The sequence below is a fragment of the Telmatherina bonti genome, assembly GCF_933228915.1.
Source record: "Telmatherina bonti genome assembly, chromosome: 5".
NCBI classification, from domain to species: Eukaryota; Metazoa; Chordata; class Actinopteri; order Atheriniformes; family Telmatherinidae; genus Telmatherina; species Telmatherina bonti.
In genome coordinates this window covers 35,245,838-35,270,522 of record NC_136623.1, presented here as the reverse complement: position 1 = coordinate 35,270,522, position 24,685 = coordinate 35,245,838, and the positions used below count along the sequence as shown (strand labels likewise).

The 24,685-nt window shown below is 42.3% G+C and overlaps 1 protein-coding gene across 1 annotated transcript; it reads left to right on the top strand.

Annotated features, from left to right (window-relative positions):
* The first annotated feature begins 244 nt into the window (after positions 1–244).
* cep76 (centrosomal protein 76) lies at positions 245–21,595 on the top strand. The gene is made up of 13 exons (XM_079240016.1): positions 245–320; positions 878–1,033; positions 1,239–1,320; positions 1,413–1,643; positions 1,751–1,936; positions 5,923–6,020; positions 6,275–6,403; positions 6,487–6,678; positions 12,205–12,371; positions 12,718–12,877; positions 15,928–16,101; positions 16,307–16,524; positions 21,205–21,595. The coding sequence occupies exons 1-13, from the start codon at positions 258–260 to the stop codon at positions 21,341–21,343; spliced, it is 1,995 nt and encodes a 664-aa protein (XP_079096142.1). The 5' UTR covers positions 245–257; the 3' UTR covers positions 21,344–21,595.
* Positions 21,596–24,685: the final 3,090 nt, after the last annotated feature.

Below are 24,685 nucleotides of genomic sequence, written 5' to 3'. Positions count from 1 at the left end.
GAGTGAAAGATTTTTTAAACGTTACTTTTATTTTCCTCAGGCATCGACAGAGAACGATTCTCGCTTGCTTTCTCGCCAAAGTTTAAACTGGAAAATGCGAATCGTAAACACAAGAAAACTGGTTGCTCTGCAGGCGACAAATGCACAAAAGTCTTAACTATAGCTCTAAAAGAAAAAACGTAGCTATTTGTTGTCGTAAACAGTACAGTTTTGATAATCTACGTGTCGGTTTTGGCATTTAACTGAGCAAAGCTGTAATGTCTCTCCCTCCACAGAAAGCTTCCGAGTTGAAGCAAATCATACAAAATCACCTGCTGAAGGTAAACAAACATCATGATTCAGCTGTTGCTGATTTCAAGTAATGTGTTATCTTATTGCAGACATTTTTGTTCATAATATGATTAAATATGAGCGCTTAAAGGGATATCCATTTAGCTGTATATTAACTATAAACAAATCAGATTGAGTACATTTGATCACATCAGCAGCGAACTAAGATGCTTTATTTTTAGTTTAAATTAAGGCAGATTTCTTCACGATACTCCCCTCGATTGTTTTCTTTTCTTTTTCCAATGTGGTCTTGCTTCAATTGTTAGCAAGCATCTGAGATGTACCACCAATAACCAAGAGAATAGACTCGTTTAAAACCCCAGCAAAGTGGATCTCTGTCATGGTTTTATGTGGTTTCTGTAGAAGCAAGTTTGTCATGGGATGAAATCATTACATAAGATCAAATAAAATTAAATGACACATACTTTATTGACCATCAAGGGAAATTAAAGTGTTGTAGTAGTTTTTTAAGGATGCAGTTCATCTCAACATATGTTGTTACAAAGATCATTGCGCTGGAAATAAAGTTTTTTTTTCTGTTTGTCAGATGGATATCCATGGAAAAATCCGCGAGGTGTTGGCTGAGACTGTAAGGGATGACCAGAGTTCAGCACCCGGGCCTCTGTCTGAAGCAGATCTCCTTCGGGCTCTGCAGCGCAGGGGCATCATAGATGAAGTGATGAAAGACCTCCACTTCGGCCAGGTTTCGCCAGAGTTTCTGACAGTTTCTGACTTTATAAACTGTAGTTCAGCACATTTAAAACTGACTTAAAAACATTGAAAATGTGGAAAAAACATGAGCATTAATAACATTAACTAACATTTTTACTCTTAGTTTTTTATATTTTAAATCTATTAAATAAGACTAAGACATTTTCTTTACTTTTTTTGTTTTTTTGCTTGTTTAGGAAACAACCAGAGATGCACAGTCAGGATCTTCTCCCAAGCCCACTCCTCATGGTGACAAAGATATTATTCAGCCAAAGAAATGTAAGAAGCATTTCATACAAAATCACATGAACTGAAACAATAATGAACTCCATTCTTGGATATTCTCTTATTTTTCCCATTTTCTCTCTAAGCCAATATGGATCCATCAAGGCGCTATCTCTATCTCCAAGTCCTTGGAGGTAAGGCATTTCTTGAGCACCTCCAGGAGCCAGAGCCTCTACCTGGTCAGGTGTGTTCTACGTTTACACTCTACCTCCACTTCCGCAACCAGAGGTTTCGCTCTAAACCAGTACCGTGTGCCTGTGAGCCCGACCTGAAGGAGGGCTTCCTCCTGGAGATCTATAAGGATGACATATCGAAAAGTAAACCACTACTGCTGGTCTCAGACACAAACGGTTGTTGCATCAAATACACAATATATATTTCTGTTCTTGTCAAATAATCTTTCAAATGTTTCTGGTTATTGCAGGAGATGGCAGTAAAATGGCAGATGCAACCACCATGTTGTCCTTATGTGACCCGGTACACTTGGTGCTTATTAAGACGGACACATCCAGTGAGACAACCCTGGTCTCGTCCCACTTCCTGGACTGGAGGACGATCCTCAGCTCATCAAGTGGCAAAACCTGCTTTGCTGTGGAGTTGATGGGAGTCGGTGAGCTACAACAATTTCAGCTGCTTTAATGATGTCACTCCTATAATCAACCCAAACATGGCTAAATACGGCTAAAATGTAGACATAAGCTTTACCACAAACAGAAACCCGTGTCTCTTCTCCCAAGCCCCAGAAATACAACCTGCAAGAGGAGTTCTCATCCTAAAGACAATATTTAGTTGACGATATGCTTTTGTCCCGATTTGATTCTATTTAAACTGCGATTTTCACAATTCCTCGATTTTCCGGATTTTTGTCGACTAAAAACAACAAAAAAAAGTACAAAAGTTTGTTTTTTTTTCTCGTCATTTTCCTTGATTTCAATTAGAAAAAAACAACCCAGTAGCCAGACCATCATTCTGCTGCTAAAATGCCCAAGAAGACGAGTAAAAAGATCAATAAAAACTATAAAAATGACAAAAATTTTATAATAGATTATTTTTATTTATTTTTTAAAAAATTTGATTTTTTAACAAAAGAATAAATTTTAAAATTGTGAAGCAAAAAAATCCTGATATTCGATTTGATTTTCCCACCCCTAATATTTGATGAGATTTGCTCGCAGGTTGTTCTGTTGTTGCATCGCTTTATTAGGATCCACATTAGCTGCACATCTAATGGCTACGACTCATCCTGGGTTCCCCGGCAAAAAAAGAAAGGGAAAAAATCTCAGCTACAATGAGAAAAAATTGCAATACCATAAAAATAAAAAAACAACAACACATAAACATATAATATTGTTAATAAAATGTAGGTTACATTTGTGATTTGCTGAGTAACTGTGTGTGTGAAAGGAATGACGACAGTGAAACATGCTGGTCTGAACTGAGCCCTCATGATTTTATCACACCTCTGATTCCTGACAGGATGCTAATTGAAAGCACACGCAGATATCCTGGTATGCAGTCTGTATCTGGTCAGAATGAAGGCGTTGAAGTGTGACCTCAGAGTGAAATGCACTGAGCAGTGGGGAGGAGTTGTCAAGCTGCTGAGAAGTGGTGCAGGGAGAGCTGTAATTTGCATATTCTTGGCACGCTCTATGAGCCGTTTGTGATGTTACAGCTACACAATTGTAGAGCATGAAGATGGACAAACACAAATAAGTTGGCTTTTTTGGCTTTAATTAATGTCAACATAATGCTTTGAATATTCCCCTGTGTGATGAAATAACAAAATGTGGATGGAATGTGGACTCAGCTGATATTTTATAAGTTATCTACACACATGAACAGCAGAGAATTTCTGCATTTCCTTGTGGATTTTTCCTGCAGTATTCTTCCCTTCGTGCCTTTCTCGCAGCTGGAAGTTTCTCCAGAGCGATGTCGAGTACAGAGAACACATGAAGCAATGTTCCTCATCTACAAGTAGAAGGAACCATTTTACGATTGACAGTGATACCACATCACATAGATGTGTCCACACTGTTGGCTGCAGGGTCAGAAGAAGGAAAAAGAGCGTAACTGCTTGCAGGTAATGCTGGATGCACAGGTGTGCTGACTCAGTCCTTTCTTGGAGTTATATCTAGGGATCTGTCTCTTTAAGAAGAGGGAATGTTTGCTACGTTTACCTTCTCATGTGAGAGCCTTTTAAAATGGGTCAAGAACATATCGAGGCTGCAGTGTGGATGGGAACGTTGAGACAATTTTGATGAAAAAACTAAGTTATGTGATTTTATCTGTGTGATTTACATGATGGCATGTCATAGCTGCTCTCTGTGTGTGGAGATCAGATGAGTCTCCATTTTAGCTCCAATTAGGTAAAAACATCATGAAAACAAGTATTCGTCCTGTCTCGGATCAATGCTTCATGCTACTGCTGGCAGCAGTGTGAGAGATATTTGCTCTCCTCAGTACCATCATGACATGGTTTCACCAGCACAGCCTACCTGAGTCCTGCTGCTGACCATGTCCATCCCTTTCTGAGCACAGTGTAGCATCTTCTGATGGAAACTTCCAGCAGGATGATGCACCATGAAGCTCACATCATCTCCACCATGACGATGAGTTCACTGTCCTCCAACGGCCTCCACAGTCACCAGATCTACATCCAGCAGAGCAGCTTTGGGACGTGGTGGAACGGGAGGTTCTCATCATGATGTGCAGCAACTGTGTGATGCTTCATGTCAACATGGAGCAACATCTCTGAGGAACGTTTCCACCTTGTTGGATCTGTGACACCAAGGATGAAGTCGGCTCAGATGGAAAGGGTACTGGTACCTGGAAGTAGCAAAGCGGATCTAATAAAGTGCAGAGTGGACATCCAGAGGTTGTATTCAGGATGTGGTCTGAAAGCGTTCTCAGCCGATAGAAGCTGTGGCTCACGTTGGCCAGCAAGTAATACATCTCTGTTCTTCTAAAAAGGAACATGAAGTGAATACTTTCCCATTCTGATACTTCCACTTTCATGTGTACATGTATCATTCTCTACTGGAGAATCACCTCCTGGTTTAAAGAAGTGTCCACAGTACCAGCAGATCAGAGGTGAGACGGGAAGCGTTGGAGCTTCTTTGTTTTATAGAGAATATAAACCGTTTCCATGGCGACACTGCTGGTCACTTCACTCAGGAAGGCTCCTAATAAAAACATGAGTTTTTGCAATTTAAAAAAAACAACAACACATATTTAAGTCTCCATCACGTCCAGGACAATGAAGCTAAAACACAACAGAAGGAATCCATAAATGAGCACTTCCCTCCTCCCTGTTCCACTTCAGCATTGTTTTACTACTATTCATGTTACGTCTTCACGCCACATAATCAGCAGTAATTGCTCCAAGAACCATGCAGAGATCAAAGACTTGGAATAATCCCACTTTTTAAGGCATCATCATTTGTCCCATTAGAAATCACTTTCCTCCTCAGTTCTTTCAGGCACTTTAATCCAGCTTGGTATTAAAGGCTCGACTCCTGCCACCAGCTCGCAGTGCAGCTGCGAATCCCAGCTGTCTGATGCACCCAGCAGAAACCATCCAGACACGGGCCAGCCTTTACAGGGTTCAGGATGAAGAAAACTACAGTTTATGATGAGATTAGATTCTAAATATGATATTTTATACATGTTTATGCATGTTGATGTATTCATTAGGCTGATGTCATGGCTCAGAGGGAGAGGCGAGGTGGAGGACCCTGCCCAAATCTCCTGTTGCTCTTTTTCTCCACGCTCGCCTCTCCTGCATCCCACAACAAGCTCATTAAACTGCAAGCAGACTGACATTTCACCCCACAGCCTCCCACTCTCTCTCTTGTTCACATCATTAAGTGGCAGCATCGGGCTCAAAGGTAACTGGGCAAACTGGGAGAAAGGCTCGCCTGGCAAGCGGGCGTTTTGATGAGCTTGTCACTCCCTCACCCCAAAACATGCCTCATTAGTAGTTCAGTCAAAACACCTATCTGTAACCCTATCTGTGGCTCACGTTGGCCAGCAAGTAATACATCTCTGTTCTTCTAAAAAGGAACATGAAGTGAATACTTTCCCATTCTGATACTTCCACTTTCATGTGTACATGTATCATTCTCTACTGGAGAATCACCTCCTGGTTTAAAGAAGTGTCCACAGTACCAGCAGATCAGAGGTGAGACGGGAAGCGTTGGAGCTTCTTTGTTTTGTAGAGAATATAAACCGTTTCCATGGCGACACTGCTGGTCACTTCACTAATAAAAACAGGCGGGGTAAACAGTTACGGCCCGTGTTGAACGTCGCTGAGACATGTGACGTAGACGGTTAGATTAGCACATTTCACATCCACTTTTATGTCACCATACCTGGTTTTTAACTGCCTGCTGGACGGAGACCTGTGGTTCAGAATGAAACTGGAAGTTTAAAGGAGTAAAACAGTGGAATATTTTCTTCATAAAGGCCGAGAAATCTTTAATTACTGGTGCAGAAAATGCTAAAACGATACATGCTGATATAAACTGCTCATAGTTTTGGGTAATGTTCTCATCTGAATGTGGAAGCAGCTTCTGGAGCAGTTTTGTGTGTCAACAGGAAGCGAATGCAAAGTCCCAGCTGGTGTTGTGACAGTCAGTCTGGAGCTCTATCCTCCTCTCCCAGAGACTCTGAGTACCGACATCATCAGCACACAGGTTGGCATCACCGTTTATATCAGTCCTTCTTTTTATGCCCAAAAAATGTGAATTAAAGAATCTCCTGGATCTCTAAGGAAGCCTCTTCCGTCATGTTTTTTTCTCCACTCATCCTGTGGTTTATTGTAAATCAGCTTAACTGTTGTGAACGAATAGTGAAATATTACAGAATACTTCCAGTACAGCTGTTAAGAATCAGTCATACTCTGGAAAGAGCCTCAAAGCTCTGTGTTTGACTCTCATGTCCCCATCAGCAAGCCTTAGAGAGACAGAGGACAGCAGAGAAGGAGAGGCTCTTCTTGGTCTATGCCAAACAGTGGTGGAGAGAGTTCCTGGAGATCCGACCGTCTCACCAGTCCAAACTGGTGAAGATCTTTGCACAGGTATGTCAGTAACTGCGGCTGTTAGGGGAGTGTGTGGCGTTAGTGTGCAGCACCGCTTCTTTACCTCTGGGTACACTCTGCAGGATGAGAACGGCATCAACAGGCCTGTCTGTTCCTACGTGCACGTCCTCCGGGCCGGCCGTCTCCTGGAGAGCCCCCGACAGGCGGCCCGCTTTGTGAGCCTGCTGGCCCACGAGAAGGCGCCGGTGGTGGGGGGGGGAGGCAGCAAGCAGGAGCAGTGGTGTACATTAATGGCTTTCCTGTGCAGAGGGAAGGTAAGTTGCCTGCAGACACAACAGAGATAATGATTGTTTCCATGGAATATTTTGTTTATAAGTTGTTTTGTGTATTGTGTGACATGATATATGCACAATAAACATGTTTTATAGGCTTTAAATGGCTTGAAGGACAAGAAGTCTTTAAGCCTCTTAGTTCTACACTCAGGAAAGAGCAGTGTACCACTGACAGGCTCCTCTGGTTGCTGATGACAGTGTGCAGAGGGAGGCTGGCATTGTTCCCACTCTGCCACTGTCACCAGAGAGTCCAGCTCCATGCCAGCCACAGAGACGGCTATTTTCTTATTAAATTGGTTTGGAAATCACATTTATCTATTGATTAACCAGAATGGCAGTCCACTCTGAGGCGACATCAATCCACTTTCTGTGCCTGCATATCACAGCTGCTCCTATGTGAGAGACAGGAGACACGCTGGACAGGTTGCCATCAGTCCATCACAGGGCCTGGAAAGAGAACAAACTACCGCTCATAACAATGAAGCTGTCTTTGGACTGTGGGAGGAAGCTGGAGAATCCAGAGAAAAGCCACGCACGCACGGGCAGAACACGCTAACGCCACTCAGAAAGGCTCGAGCTCGCGGTCCAACCAGGAGCCTCCGTGCTGAGGTGGCGGTAATAACTATCACACCACGGTACAGCCCCCACTCAAAGCTAAATGAAAAGAAGAATCTTCATATTTTCAGTGCTTCTGGGGTTTTCCACCAATATTTCCAGGAATTTGATTATTTCAGAGAGAAGTCATTCCTGGGAATCTGCAAAGTTTTATTTCCTCCAAAAATTCTAGAAAATGTATTGCTGGTACCGTTGTTGGTATGACAGTAGGACTCACTTCATTACTGTCTTTTTCATCATCTTTTGATCGTGTTTCAGTTCCTTTAACTCTTCCTGTTTTATGTGTGTGTCATACGTTCAGCTCCACCAGCTTGTCAGCTATTCTCTACATGCTTTCAAGTTGCAGACTGAAGTTGCTCTGAATGTCGTCCAAATACACAAAGGAGACTTGACTTCATCATCCGCCCACTTCTCCACGCTTTTTTTTACCTTCATTTTTCTACTGAATAAAACACAAAGTTAAGCTGTAAAATAAACTGGTTTAAAGGAGCAGCGTGTGACAAAATCAAAGGCTGACAACAGGAACGTTTTAGATTATTGATGAAAGCTGTTTCTGTTGGTATCTAATCACTTTACTAAAGTTACTGGAATGTTTTTACTCGATGACAATGAGCCGGTTATATCTACTTACATACAACCGCCACCATTCCTACTGCTGTGTCTCTGAATGCTCAAACAGCTCTGTGTGAAGTGAGAATCCTCTGGGCTTGTTTGATAGGTTGTAGAGCGCCGTTTGGAATATGATACGCTCTGTGTAAGGCACATAGAGGAAGACGTAGTTGTTAGAAGTATTTACCTGCAGGGCAGTAATCACCGTGCCTGAGGACACTTCATGCACTCGCAGATGAAAACGGTTCATATCTGTTAAAATTTCAGCTCCTGACAGCCACCATCCATTCACACCAAGCGACAACCTCCATCGGTCAAAAGTAAAGTCTGTGTGGAAGTGCCAAAAACTGCAGTTTGCCCCTCGTCCACTAGGGGCTCCAAAACAGAGCAAATTCCCAGAGTCCTTCGTTAAAAAGACCAACTTCACAGCAGAAATAAACTTGTTTACAGCAGAAATAAACTTGTTTACAGCAGAAATAAACATGTTTACAGCAGAAATAAACTTGTTTACAGCAGAAATAAACATGATTACAGCAGAAATAAACATGATTACAGCAGAAATAAACTTATTAACAGCAGAAATAAAAATGATTACAGCAGAAATAAACCTGTTTACAGCAGGAATAAACATGTTCACAGCAGAAATAAAAATGATTACAGCAGAAATAAACCTGTTTACAGCAGGAATAAACATGTTCACAGCAGAAATAAACATATTTACAGCAGAAATAAACATGTTTATAGCAGAAATAAACCTGTTTACAGCAGAAATAAACATATTTATAGCAGAAATAAACATGTTTACAGCAGAAATAAACATGTTTACAGCAGAAATAAACATGTTTACAGCCTGGAACAACAAACAGTTTTAGGTTTACCAGGTCAGGTTTACCTTTTTTTTTATGACCTACCAGTTTATACCCAGTTTCACCTTCAAATTCAGCTTAATTAGGGGTGTGTCCTTTTGATTGACAGGTACCTGCTGCAAGACGACAGAATGTAGAACAGCATTCCTCTCGTTCTTTCCTGTTAGCTCCAGGTTAGCTCAGCTAGCTCTTAGCTACAGGCAGGTCTGAGTTTGATAGATGTCCATCATCCAGCCCCACACTCTCAGCCCCCCTCTCAGCTCCACCTCTTTACCTGTTTTCGTATTGTCCGGGAGAGACGTGATGCTGCCTAGATGGCGACGGTGGGAACTGCCCAATGAGCTTAACTTCAGCTCTTCAGAAACCAACGGGTGACGTCACAGACACTCTGTCCATCTTTTATATACAGTCTATGATTCACACCATGCTTTAAAAAATTTCTGTTTCCATCTTTACCACTAGATGTCAGTAAGTCTTACACACTGCACCTTTAAATCGTACGGAAAGCGGACGTGCAGAACGCTGCAACTGTGTTCCACCAGTCAGATTTTAGGCATTCCAGGTGTTTGTTTTATTTTCCGGGTACGTTTGGGGTGAGGGAAAGGTCTTTACCTGGGTAATGCTGTCAGAAAGGTGCTGAGGTGTTCCAGGTAAATGAGAAACGCTCCTGCGATGGAAAAGGAGTTTTTATTGCAGAGGTCAACAATGTGGAGGATCCGTTTGTCTTCACTGGATTCTTCTCAGACAAGGTTTAGATGATGTTTTCAGTTGTTGTCTTTAAGTAAATATGTGATATTTTGAATGTTAGAGGACCAACACAGAGGTGAATGATCTGTGTCTGCATGGAAAACCTAAATAAGCTACAGGTTTCTGCATGCTGCCCTGAAAACACAAGTTTCTTCCACATGTGAGGAAGTGAAAACTAAAACGCAGCTCAACTCCCTTTACGCTTACTTCATTTCACATTGTGTTATTTCTGAGGAAGGACGATTTGTACAGACTTGACCGACTGCATTTTCATCTCTGGACCTGATAGTGGGAATTTCCCAGACCACCACCGGATAAATGTTCAGAGCCTGTCTGCTGCGAGTGGCTGGCAGACTCTCACAAAGCGCCCCCTGTCAGCTGTGATTTATGAGTTTCATTCCAGAGAAAATTAATTTACCCTCATCAGTCCTCAGCCTGTTCTTATGCTACCATCCATATTAGCACTTCTGGGGAACATCTATCATTCTGACTAGCTCGTAGCTCTTCCCAGCAAGCAGCAGCAGCGCCTCGCTCAGTCCGGGCCTTTTTACCTTTAAAGTTTTACTGTCATGGAGAATTTGTTGACTACAGAGCTTGTTACCCGCCAGCTGACTTGTCTCTGGCATGTTGGGATGTTCCAGCCACGGCTAACGCTGCAGCAGGAACAGGATGTTTTAGGGTTTCTCTTCTCCTGTCACAGATTGGTGTAGAAACATGATGAATTATACAGATCTGCTGTGAAAGTATCATCTATTCTGTTCAAACCAGCTGTCTCACACACACACATACACACACACACACACACACACATACACACACACACAACATAAGTGATTAATTTGTCTCAATACATAGGCCACAGATCAACATTTGATTCCCAACAAATCAATATTTATTGATGGTTTTAGACGTTAAAGAGACATTTAAACTGGAAATCAGGAAGCCAAGATTGAGTCCACCTTGCTGGTTCTGGACTGAACCCTCTTCACCTCCAGAACTGCCTCCATTCTTGGTGTGATAGAGTCAACAAGGTGTTGGAAACATTCCTCAGAGATTTTGCTCCATGTTGACATGAAGCATCATGATGAGAATCTCCCGTTCCACCACGTCCCAAAGCTGCTCTGCTGGACTGAGATCTGGTGACTGTGGAGGCCGTTGGAGGACAGTGAACTCATCGTCATGGTGGACAGAGCAGCTGGAGATGATTTGCTTCCAGTTTGATGAGCCTGTGTGGATTGTAGCCTCAGTATCCACTTCCAGGCTGGACGTGTTGTGTGTTCAGACATGATTTTCTGCAGATCCTGATCGGAACCAGTGCTGACTGGACTTCCTGTTGTCTTTCCATCATCTCCAACCAGTCTGTCCAGTCTCCTCTGACATCAACCAGATGATGGTTGTGTGTGAAAATCCCAGTAGATCAGCAGTTTCTGATATTCTTAGACCAACAACATGCTATGTTCAGAGTCACTTAAATCCTCTTTTTTTTCAATCTGATGCTCAGTTTGGACTTCAACAAGTCGTCTTCACCGTGCCCACATGAGGAAATGTGTTGAGTTGCTGCCATGTGATTGGCTGATTAGATGTTTGTGTTAACCACCTGATAAACAGGTGGAAACGGTGCTGTCACAATGCAATGTTATGGAGCCAAAGAGCAGATGGGAATCTAGATCAATACACACTTTATTAAAGAGAAGCAAGTGGTCCAGTTTACGAGCAGGCAGTCAGGTGGATGGAGGTCAGGTGGTGGATGCAGACTGGTTCCAAAAAGTTGGAGAAGAAAATGATCAGACAAGATCCAGGGAGACAACACACACATTAGGATGGAAAACAAGCTAAAAATCTCAGGAAAACAGCTACCACTCAGTATGAGTTAACAATCTGCCTTCAAACGCGGGATGGACGCCGAAAGATATATGATGAACGACATCGGAGCCTAGAAGACAACACACACACACACACACACACACACTGGAGACAGGGCTCATAACCAATACATATATGCAAGTAATTTTATGCAATTTGTTTTTAATCTATTTATTTTGTATTAAAGGACCAAATAAACCCTGAGAATGTTTTTCACATCATTTCTTGGTTTGTTATTTCTAAAAGTAGTTTTAATGTATCGAGTCACTGTTACAGAATAAGTCATTAGTCTTTGAGTAACTGAATATCTCAATAAAAATGATGTGTTTTGAGAATAAAATGTGCTGGCAATATCTTTTATGGTCACATTTCTGAATTTCAGGCGAATATTTTCTGTATAAAGTTTTTAATTTCAGAAAGAAATGAAGTTGTTATCGGAGAGAAATGATAGTTCTCATGTTTTTTCCAGTAGACTCTACAGAGCTTCCAGAGAAAACAAAGCATCAAAATGAGTTGTTGATCTGTTGGAAACTGGATAATTTAAGAGAAAAACCCACGTTCAGAGGTCAGATTCCAAACTTTCCGAGGTTATAACTACATGTCATGCTCTTCTGGGACGTCAGCATGCTAACAGGCTCTTTATTTGGAGGATTTACACCTTGATTAAAACAATCTGCCAAAACGTTGCTGCTCCAGAGACGCTTAAAACCAGAAATGACACTTAAAATAAAACTTGTTAAACTAAAATAAACATGAATTCAGATTTTTTCTTCTTTCAAACTGATCCAGTTTTGTTTGTCCTCCTCAGGGAGACTGTGAGGACCACGCTACTCTGCTCTGCAGCCTCCTGCTCGGCTTCGGCCTGGATGCGTACGTCTGCGTGGGGACCAAAGCCAAGGGGGTGCCGCACGCCTGGGTTCTGACCCGTGGTTCTGATGGGACCATCACTTTTTGGGAGACTCTAACAGCACACAGGTCGGGTTTCTCTCTTGATTTGCCGCTGCGTGTTGGATCCAGCTGCAGCGTGTGAAACACATCAGGATTTTATTTGGGGATTGGAGATTTACCTCCACAAATACAACGCAGTCGTAGCTGCTAAAAGCCTTCTTCACCAGGACATCCCAGGATTTTGTTCACGATTTTCAGCCACAGAACCACAAGCGAGATAGATTTTCAGAACCCCCCCCCCAACATGACGTTTAACGTGTTGAATCACTAAAAAGTCCTAAAATTGTTTATGTCTGTTGTGCATTATAATGTTTTTCAATGTTAAAATGAGTCTATTTTTATTATTATTCTTTTTTTTAATAAATGTGATCAGATATCTGCACAGAGCCATTGATCCCGATGCCCCTCCCCTGGCCCCTCAACCCAAAGCCTCCTCCCCGTACCGCACGGTGGGCTGCGTCTTCAACCACCTCTCCTTCCTGGCCAACTGCCAGCCCTCTGATGCCGTGGAGCTCTGCGTCTTTGACTTCCAGGTTGGAGCAGAACACTCCTCGTAGTTTCCCCGCGCAGCTCGGCCTCGCCGTCACTCTAATTCCTTTCATTTATATTTCACGCTCTGTTATTCTGTTTATGAAGCTGTTTTACTGTGGAAAGTGTCACAGAAATAAAATCCGACCAGACTGAGATAATTCCTCTTAGCTTCGGTGAAAACACTGCAGTGCCACTTATTTTCTGTCAGTAAGAATTTGCAAAGTCCCACTTGAGCTATAAATAGAGGGTACAATGTGCTCTAAATGCCTCGTGTGCAGGCAATCAATTGTTGTGAAAGAACAGACACACACATAGCTTTACTGTTTAATGAGGACATCTATGAGGACACACTTGCTCAGCAGCACATGTGTGTGTCTGTGTGTGTCTGTTGCTGCTAATGAATTAAAACTTATAAAGTGAGCCAGAAGAGCAGGAGCTAATGCTAACTTTTATGTTAATATCCTCCTTTATGTTATTTATTCTATATAGTTTTAACTCGGCTCGTTGTGGAACTTTGCTCGACTTTGTTGTTGTTAAAGTGTGTTATAAATAAAGTTGCACTGCAGCTTCACTTGCTCGTCTGACTGGACATAACTTTGTAGAACAGCAAGCAGGCTGTGAGTTCCCAGGATGAGAAGTTGTGCTGGTGGGTCATGAGGTCTGTAATTCACAGATCGCCCCTGAATGACTCGCATCCAGACAGCCGCAGCGTAGAACATGAAATGACTTCATGGCTGCAGCAAGCAGACCAGAGTCACATGCACTGCAGACCAATGCTCTGCATGTGTCACGTGTTCCTGCTCCAACAAACCTGATTCAGATAAATGAACTGTGCAGCCTGTTAAAGAGCCTTTATGTCATTCAGGTGTGTTAAAGTAGGCTCACCTGTAAAAGTGTAAATCAGCAGTTTGATGACAACACGACATGATGTCATGATTCGGTATTTGTCCATATGTCAGACTCAGTCACGATCTGATTTACTATCAGTTTACGATCCACCGATCGATATGAAATGATGTCACAGGTAATTTAACATTTATATCACAATGATAAAAAGCAAGCAGAAGATCATTTAGTGTGTTTTTATTCCTGAGCCCAGATGTTTGAATTAATTTAAATTAAAATGAATAAAAACTTGCTGGAATAATGAAGACAGACTAGTAATAAATTGGAACTGTGATTGGGGGGTTTTAAAAAGCAGCCATTTTCAAAATAAAGGTGCTTCTGATAAATTATATTGTAGCGATTTCTGAACAATATTTGCACGTTGGATCGATGTCGACCACATGACCGATACATTGATGTCGGTCGATGTGTGCTTACACCGCTAGTTGCCTCTGACATGCAGGGCAGGGGGTTGCAGGAGGTCCAGGACTGGGAAACACTGCTGTAGACCATTTCAACAGTTTCTGCACACAGATATAAAGACTCCTTTATAAAACACATGATGCTGCAAGCAGGATTTCTATTGATAAAACATTTGAGTTTTGGTTTTCTGTGTTTGATTCAGCTCGTCTTGTTTCTCTTAACTGCTCGGATCATTGATAAATATCTCAGACAGGCGCGATGACCAGTTTCCCAGGTGAACTTTATGAAAGGAAAACTTTCACATGATTAAACCAGACCCAGTTTCCCTGCAGTCTGGGGAAAAAGGGTCTTTCTGCAAATGAGAAGAGTGAAAACAGCGCAATGTCTTGTGAATGAATGAAAACTTTGAACCTTATTTGCAACATTGCAACAAATACATTCTGTAAGATTTTTTGTTGTTAAGTGAGCAAAGTTGATTTCTGTATTTATATGTGCGTTATCTTTGGTGTATTATGACCTCCGTTAGAAGCCCGACACATTCACATAAAACGAAATATTTTAGATTTGTTTCTCCAATTAACGGGTAAGCCAGCAGGCGCACCATGACAGTCTGCCATCATGAAATTATCCAGCCTCCAGAAGGGGAACAGACGTCCCCAACGGCGGGATAAATAATCGCCAATTCTTGCTATAAAGCTCCAGATGCGTTCCACTTGTTTAGTTAATCCAAGAACTGCATTATAAACTTTAGATCAAATTATTTTTTTCAAAGTTAGACATTTTACTGGGCTGAAATATTATCATTGTATTTTCCGTTTGAAATATGAAATGTATGCCGTATGAAATATATTTGTATGCATTCATACAACACAGTTTGCTTCGTTTTGAATCTGACCTGCTTCTGTGGACAATAGAGCTTGTTTGGAGTCGTGCAAATGCACAACGGACCTCTGGTGCAAACCGAGGAAGGGAGCTCCAGTCTGCTTTAAACTTGCAGTCTGAACAGATCATCCAGTGACCCAAAGAGAGGGAGTGTTGTAGTGCAGCGTGCTGCGTCGCTCGCTACCTCTACATTTGGGCTTTTGGAGACAGCGTGCCCCAAACAGCAACAGATTTTCTGGCCTTATCAGTGAAGTCCAGACAGAAACGATCCATGAATCTCCGACATGAGACTGTTGTTAAGGCATCAGACTGGTTGACTTACAGGTTTATGTTGTCTCCATGCTCCAACACGCCCCTCTGAAATGAATGAACCGGCTGACAAGAAGCTGCTGGATACATTTGAGTTGAATCAGGTGTGTTGGAGCAGGGAAGCAACACTAACCAGCTGGATACCGGCACTCCAGGACTGCAGTTTCACACCCCTCTATGGAATGAAAGAAATCTGACAGATGTGTGAAAACTGCTACGATTGAACTCATCAATAAAATCCAGATTATTACATAAACTTATGTCAGTATCGATGATTCAACAACAGTATTCAGTGTTGTGTTGACTGAGGAGAAATGAAGATGCAGATCCATGTGTAAAACTGTAAATGCAGTTTTTAATGAAAACCGCTGCAGCAGATATAAACAGACCTGTTTTCAGCCAGTCGGAGGGCAAAGGGAGCCTGCAGCAGAGAGCCGCTGGGTGACGAGCCCGTTTGTTGGGAGGAAATCTGAGTCTGGAACAGTTTTATTCAGCCCAAGTTCCCATCCTTCCTGTTGGTTTGAAACAGCTTTTCTCCATCCTTTCCCTTCAGAACCAGTCGCGCTGGAAAGCCATGAGCGAAGAGGCTCTGAGGTCTGTCTGTGCACCCGGCGCCACCACCTCACTGCCCCCTCTGCCGCCGCTCTGCGCCCCGTCTCTGGATCCTGCTGCAGCCAGCAACCAGCTGGAGCTGGAGATGCGCTACTTGGTCTCTGAGTACAGGAAGGTAAAAGACAAAAGGAGCCGCTCATGCCTGACTTTAAACTTAACTCGTTTTCCAGTGAAAACATTTCATGTCTGTCCACCTATAATTATTTACTTTTTACTTTAAAGAACTTTGAAATATCCCAAATATTTAGTACAAAATATGAGTAAACCCTGATGTCTATAAAGCATGAAGGGAAATGAGCTTTAAGGGGTTTCTTCTTCAGGACTTGGATCTGGCAACAGTGTGGGACGACCACCTGTCCTACCTGCTTTCCTCCGCGCTGTCGGCTTATGAAATGGAGCGTTGTACTGGCGTGTCTTGCGGCAACGAGGAGTTCCAGGACGCAGTGAGGAGAGCTGTGCCAGATGGACACACCTTTAAAGGCTTCCCCATACACTTCCTGCACCGCAACGCTCGCAGAGCCTTCGCCACCTGTCTCAGGTGAGATGGTGGGGGTACACAGGTGCACAGTGGAGGCTTTTGGGATATTAAAACATGAGACCGTTATAAATCATTTCCAAACATTTCCCACCTTTAATGTGACCTATAACATCAACAGTTCAGCAAAGCTGTCAGGGGAAAACTAGCTGTCCTCCAGATTTTCCAGACTGTTTTTCAGTTTCCAGCTGCAGCAGAAGCCAAGACTCACAGGGAGCTTCCAAAACATGACATTTATCTCATTGTTTAAAGTTGTCAGCCAGGAGAACGGAGCAAAGATTTCCCACATGGCTGGATATACCGCAAAACAGTGAAGACTTCATCCAAAGTGAATGAAGTAAATAGATACTGTGCTTTACACTACATGGCACATTCAGCCATTCATACACACTCATCCCCCGACAGGTACATCAGGGGAAAACAGGGGTTTAGTGTCTTGTCCAATGACACGTCGGCATGTAGCCAGGAGGAAGTTTAGAGTCGATCTCCTGACCTTCCAGTTAAAAAACGCCGGCTCCTCCTCCTGAGCTACAGCTGCCTGATATGGAATGATAGTGAAGCTGCAAAGACCTGGACACCCCCTGATAACTGATGAAAAGACAGAAACTGGTCAGGGAGGCATCCAGGAGACCAACAGCAGGAGCCGCAGGACTTTCCCATATTCTCTATGAGTCAGGAGTCTGGGGCGGTGTTGAAGGCAGAAGCCTTTTCTGACAAAGAAAATATCCAAACAATGTGCAAACAAATGTCTTCCAGAACCATGTGGGTAAATGTGTTCTGATCACTTGAGATTTTTGGCATTTTAATTCAATACAGCTTTATTTGTATAGCGCCGCTTCACAACAACGTTGTCTCAGGGCACTTTACATACACATCAGTTTAAGCCAATTCATACATATCCTATAATAGAAACCAACTGATTGCATCGAGTCATGACTTCGATCAAAGCCTCCATCCTGAGCTGCACGCGGCGACAGTGGGAAGGAAAAAACTCCCCTTTAACAGGAAGAAAACCTCCAGCTGTTATAGGGTGGCGGTGAGGGATGGTGAAGGTGTGGACCCAAATGCAGAGATCAGGGAAACAGGGATGCAGATTCCAGAAGTTTTATTCCAACCAAAGGCACTCAAGGGACTAACTAAAACAAAGTCGCACAACAAAATGATCCAGCAACCAAGGAATGAAACTGAGGGGTATAAATACACTGGGGAACCAAACAAGAAACAGGCGAACGGAATGAACTGAAACAAGACCAGGTGAACTCAATGAACAGGAAATCAATAAAGCTAAACAACAAACAAGGGAACCAAACAGGAAAATCTACAAAATAAAACAGGAAACCTGAATCAAGGAAAAAACACAAACCACCACATCATAACACCAGCAGAACCCGGCTCAGGGAGGGCAGCCATCTGCCTCGACTGGTTGGGGTGGAGACGACAGGAAAGACAGAACAACATGTACAACTGCACTTATTCAGGAAGACCTGTGGAAAAAAGGTCTAAAATAAGTTAGAGACGGCAATATTGGCATATATTTATACATTAATATATTAGAGAAATAGAGCGAGGTACTTCTCAGTGCATCAGGTAACGTCTCCATTGCTACATAAGTAATGGATGGCTAGACTACCCATAACTATAAGAGCAAAGAGCATAACCTGAACAGTTGGGTCCCGTACATGCAGACTCCAACTCAGGAGATGCTCATATCCTAACTATAAGAATCAGGAAAAGGAAGAATAAGAATAAGAAAAAGGAAGGTTTTCAGCTCCATCTTAAAGGTGTGGAGGGAGTCTGCCTCCCGAACACACGGTGGGAGCCGGTTCCATATGAGAGGAGCCTGATAGCTAAAGGCCCTTCCTCCCATAGGACTCTTTGAGACTCTGGGAACCACCAGTAAACCTGCAGTCTGAGAGCCAAGTGCTCTATTTGGAATATATGGAACTATAAGATCTTTTATGTACAATGGAGCTTGGTCATGGAGAGCTTTATATGTGAGGAGAAGAATTTTAAACTTGATCCTGGATTTAACAGGGAGCCAGTGTAGAGAGGCTGAAACTGGTGAAATATGATCTCTCCTGCTAGTCCTCATCAGAACCCTCGCTGCAGCATTTTGGATCAGCTGGAGACTTTTCAGGGCATATTTGGGACAACCCATAAATAAGGAATTGCAATAATCCAGTCTGGAAGTAATAAAGGCATGGACTAATTTTTCTGCATCTTCTGAGACAAGATGCTCCTAATTTTTGCAATATTACGCAGCTGGAAGAAGGCGGTTCTAGAAACCTGCTTCAAATGTGAGCTAAAAGACAAGTCCTGGTCAATAATGACTCCAAGATTTCTCACTGTGGTACTGGAGGCCAGATTGATGCCATCCAGATTAATTACATAACTGGATAATTTTGTCCTAAGTTTTTCAGGCCTGAAGATAACGACCTCTGTCTTGTCTGAGTTTAAAAGGAGAAAATTCAGAGTCATCCAGGTCTTGATGTCTGTCAGACATCTTTGTAATCTAAGAAACTGATTGGTTTCATCTGACTTCATGGAGAGGTAGATCTGAGTGTCATCCGTATAGCAATGAAAATTTATACCATGCTGCCTGATGATGTTTCCTAAAGGAAGCATGTATAATGTGAAAAGTATTGGTCCAAGTACAGAACCCTGAGGAACTCCATGACTTACCCTGGTGTGTGAAGAAGACTCATCATTTACATTTACAAACTGAAATCTATCAGATAAATATGACTGGAACCAGTCTAATGCGGTCCCTTTAATCCCAATAACATGTTCCAGCCTCTGTAGCAGAATATTGTGTTCAATGGTGACGAATGTAGCACTGAGATCTAGAAGGACGAGTACTTTTAGCACTTTTAGCATCACCAACGGAGCATCACACACATGGTGGAACACCACAGTGCTGCTTTGGGTTGCTGTTCTACAGCTGGAACTGGACTTTTAGTCAGAACGAGGAGAATTATGAGCAATTTCAGATTCACTGCTGGTCAAAAATCTTGCTAGAAAGCTGAAGAGGAATTTTGCTTTTCAGGGCGACAATGACCCGAAATGCAGATCCAGATCAAGACAGGAAAAAAATTTCACCAGGAATGTATAAAAGGTTTTAAATGATGCAGTCTGAAACCAGAACTGAAAATATTTTCAAGGCAAGATGTGTAATGCTGATAGACTGTTAATAGACTACAGGTAGGCTACAGGTAGGCTACTGATAGACTGATCATAGACTCCTGATAGACTACTAATAGATTACAGTTTTAGCTTCAGGTTGTCCACACTTTTGCACCAGCTTCTGTCATTTTGGAAGGTTGTGTAGCTTATTGTGGCGATCCAAGTCTGACCTTGTTTTCTGTTTTCTGTGTCCGTGTCTACAAACCACAACAGTGCAGATATGCATGCAGTCATCTGTCAGCAGCCTTCTAGGTCAGCTATCCCGCTGCCTCTCCTGACAAGGAAAGGTTATTAGTTTAACACACTTTATCTGCCAGTGCTTTACATAAAACATTAAAAGACTTACTGTGGATTCACAGGAAGAATTCTAAAGAACATTAATTACAAGTTTCAAAAGACAAAAAAATGAAATTAGGGCAAAAGAAATACAGTAGAATAAGATAAAATGCAAGAAATAAATGTTACAGCATGATGAATTTCAGTTTTTTGATAGAAAAGTTTTAAAGTTTGATTTAAAACAGCGAGTTTAGCAGACCTGCAGTTTTCTGGGAGTTTGTTCCACATGCAAACATCATGTTTACATCGGACTATGGAACCAGAAAGTAGACCCGATGACCTCGGTTAATAACAAACCAGAAGCTTCTGGGTGGATTTCATCGTAAACCAGTCAGTGCTTTATGAACCAGCAGCAGGATTCAGAAGTTAAGTCTTTGACCAGCAGGAAAACAGTGCAGTCTGTTTATTTTTAATTCTCTCATTAAAACAAATACGTACGCTGTCGTTCCCTTCTCTGTCTGGGATGTGGCTGCAGATGAGTCCATCCGCGTGTCTTCAGCACACTCTGTCAGCAGATGAGGTTCGCACGGCAAATAAAACCATTGTCTTTATGACTGTGTGAAGATGCCTTTCATCAAACCTCTTTCTTGTTTGGTGAAATTGTTAGAAGAACAAAAACTTACAAAGACACATCTACAGCTTCAGACAGGCAGCTGACTTATGCTAAAACCTGCAAACTCTCTATACAATGAGGTCGAGAAGCAGGTGCAGGATTTATAATCAAACATTTTAGAGGGTGAAGACGCTCTCCACAGCAGGACTGGGGCAGAGCTGGAAGCAGTTCAGGCAGGGAGCTGCTGCAGGCGACGCAGTCTGCCGGCTCTGAGCAGCCATCTTTACACCCTGATTTACTCACCAACACATGCACATGGATCTCTGGGTGGAAGTGGAGGCTTTGTAGACTGCTGATGTAGCTGTTAACTTATCAGCCGTTGGACATTTCCAGCCTGGAGGATGTGGAATAATCCACCATGGTGTTGTGTCTGTTTACCTTCAAGCCTTTATCCAGTAGATTTGATGGTAAATAAATATTTTCAGGGCACAATGTTGCACCCAGACAAGCCAAACTTAAAGTTTCTCATGACTGTCCAGCAACATCTTCGTGTGAGCGCCGTTTCACTGGAAACAATATGATTTAAAGCTTCTGGTGTTTCTTTCCTGCAGGTCTCCATTCTGTGAGGAGATAGTGTGTTGTCGTGGTGACCACGTCAGACTGGCCGTGCGTGTTCGGGTGTTCGTGTATCCTGAGAATGCATGTGCAGTCTGGCTCATGTTTGCATGTAAATACAGATCTGTGCTCTGATCAACGGACGGATGCGGCGCAGGAGACACTTGGTTACACAGTGACTGAGGATATTTTATGTCTCCTGAAGGACGTCACGAGGACTTCATCTCCATTTAGAGACAGATGGCTCAACGATAACACTGAGCCGAAATGAAAATGATTTTATTAAAGTACTGTTGTGTGTCGTACTTATGAGTTTTCTTACCTGCACCTGAGAAGCTGAGAGGACGACTCCAGAAGCAGCTTCTCAGAACATGTCTACTACAATGAGCTTGTACCAACTCCAAAAGTTTCATGGTTCCTCCAGTAAATCCTTTAAAAAGTTGTCTTCAGACGTTTCCTGATCGGAGGACAACCATGCTGCTTCATGCGGCAGTCTGAGTCGCTCTGAGCTGAGTTTCCCCGTCAGATTCCCTCCCTGCCTCTCCAGACGGAGAGCAGACAGACCACTGAGATCTTCAGGATCACTTCACACAACCCGGCTTAGAAAACAAAGCCAGAAAAACACGTTTGGTACAGTAAAGTTTTGTTACTCAGGCCTTTATTTAATAAATCAGTAGAATCTTAACTTGTCTTTTACACTATTTATTTTTGCAAATAAACTGAATTTTCTCAAATGTTGTCATTTTTAGACCAAGAAGCATTTTTTTTATTTCTGACTTAACTTCACCTTTGTGTCATTTTGGTTGTTTTACAGTTAGAAGAGGAGAAATAGATAAAAGTTCTGCTTTGTCAGAGCATTTCAGCCCGTATTCCTGTTTTAGGAAGCAGTGTTCGCAGTGGCAACAGACGGTCATGTAGTTTTCACTGCAGCATATTGTGGTTACTTCTAATGACTGAACAAATTTTGTTCAGTAGAACGTTACAGTTTTGACTTTTACAGTAAATCCTGACGACAGTGACTGATTCTGTAAAACGCAGAAACAAAGACGGTCAGCTCATCATTTACATTCTCTGGTCTGTGTTTAACTTAGCTTCACATGCAGGAGTTCGTTCATGTTCGTTCATCACATCACAGCAGTAAGTCACTGTAGACTTCACCTGTTCAATAGCTTATCAGCACAAACATCTAATCAGCCAATCACATGGCATCAACTCAATGTAGTCACATAGAGGACGCCTTGCTGAAGTCCAAACTGAGCTTTAAGCAGCAGAATGATTATCTGAGCATCAGAAGGAGGACGAAGCGACTCTGAACGCAGCGTGTTGTTGGTCTGAGTGTTTTATAAACTGCTGATCTACTGGGATTTTCACACACAACCATCTGCAGAGTTTACAGAGATGATCTGAAGAAGAGGAAATATCCAGCGAGCAGCAGTTGTCTGGACCAGAATGTCTGGTTGATGTCAGAGGAGACTGGACAGACTGGTTGGAGATGATGGAAAGACAACAGGAAGTCCAGTCAGCACTGGTTCCAACCAGGATATACAGAACATCATCTCTGAACCCGTCCAGCCTGGAAGCAGATGGTCTCCAGCAGCAGAAGACCACAGCGGGTTCCCTCCTGTCAGTAAGAACAGGAAACTGAGGCTACAATTCACACAGACTCATCAAACTGGAAGCAAATCATCTCCAGCTGCTGTCTCCACCATGACGATGAGTTCACTGTCCTCCAACGGCTCCACAGTCACCAGATCTCAGTCCAGCTGAGCAGCTTTGGGACGTGGTGGAACGGGAGATTCTCATCATGATGTGCAGCAACTGTGTGATGCTTCATGTCAACATGGAGCAACATCCATGAGGAATGTTTCCACCTTGTTGGATCTGTGGATTAAAGGCAGTTTAAAGGAAAAAAGGATCCAGGGTACCAGCGAAATTAAACATCTTCTAATCATTCCAAATTATTTACATTATTACTTTTATGCTAAGAAAAAAGGAGCTTGTTTCCAACACCAGGGTGTGTAGCTATATGTAAAATATGTCATATCGTTTGTTTTTATGTTATAATATCATGTAATACATGCATCCTGCAGTAGAGGGCAGTGTAGGACTAGTTATGGCCTGATGCACCAGCAGCTTTACCTTCAGCACATCAGACCTGCAGTCCTCCACTTCCAGGCCTCAACTAAGTCATAGTTTCCCCATGCTATTGTCCTACATTGTTGTTTGTTATGTTTTGTAAGATGTCAGATTTGCTCAGGAGACTGAAATGGAGCAAATTTGGGGAAACGGACCTATTAAAAAGCTGATGAATAACGTTTTAAACAATTCATCACAAAAATCTATAAAACTTTTGGTTCAAAAAACATTATTCTGTCTCATATTAAACCCTTCCTGGTCAATTCTGAGTCTTAAAACAAAACTGGGTTTAGATTGCAAACGGAGTAAAAAGACAGCGATCTGAACAACAGTCGTTTTGTTAACAGAAGTAAATGCAGGAGATTTTTTTACCTGAACTGATGCTTTTCAGTCGACTCGTGGAGCGGAATTGATGACACATCAGCCTATAAAGACAAAAGCCTGTTAAGATGTACTTTTTGTCAAACTAATTTTCAATCCAGAGTCACACAAGCAAACAGAGGAAATGTAAATTATACCTGCTTTTTCTTTTATTATCATCATTTCAGTTTGTTAATGCCACACATGAACACAGCAGTCCTTACTGTAAATATCAGAATGAATTCACAGCAAAAGAAGTTTTTATTTTCAGTTTTTACTAACCCGATGTTCCGCTGGTCCTGAAGGGAGGAGGGATGCTGGTTTCCTGGAGAATGGAGAGCAGCATCCTCCCTCACACCTTGCTGCTAGCAGGGAAGTTTACCTTCAGGTGAGACTTTCTGGAAAAGTTGTCAGGGTGTGACTTCATGCCACCTCTAGTGTCACATCACAGATTACAAAGAGAATCTTACATTTCAAGTTTAAGGGAAAAAAATGTAATTGGTCAAATAAATTCTATATAATCATTTTTCATCAATTAACACAGCATGTTGTGGTGATCTCCTGCATACAGTTGGACTACCTGGCAGGTGGGAGTTGTGAACCAGTTCAGGATGGATTGATATGCAATACCCCGTGTGTGTTTCACACCTCTGACTTCAATCAGCTTCCTCCTCCGCAAGCTGATAATGAGTGTTTTCCTTCCACGGATCACAAGTATTGTCAATAAAAGCATCATCACATGCTGTAACGGTGTTGATTGGAAGAAGTATGTTGTAGCTTGTTGCCGTTTTAAGCTCATCACCGTTTATTAAAGCTGACAGCCCGAAAAGCTTAGCTCACTTTATGTTTTATTATTATGCTTTTAGATGTTTTATTAAAATCCAGTGCTTTGTACATTTAGAGCTGGTTTATAGTCAAGAATAAGAAAAGAAGTATTTACTGGCTGTGATCTTTTAGCCTTAAGGCGGTATGGTTACATAT

Coding starts and splice junctions, on each gene's coding strand:
- cep76 (XM_079240016.1), top strand. CDS start 258: ATGTCTCTCCCTCCACAGAAAGCTTCCGAGTTGAAGCAAATCATACAA. Junction 1,034..1,238: donor AAGACCTCCACTTCGGCCAG/GTTTCGCCAGAG, acceptor TTGCTTGTTTAG/GAAACAACCAGAGATGCACA. Junction 6,679..12,204: donor CTTTCCTGTGCAGAGGGAAG/GTAAGTTGCCTG, acceptor TGTCCTCCTCAG/GGAGACTGTGAGGACCACGC.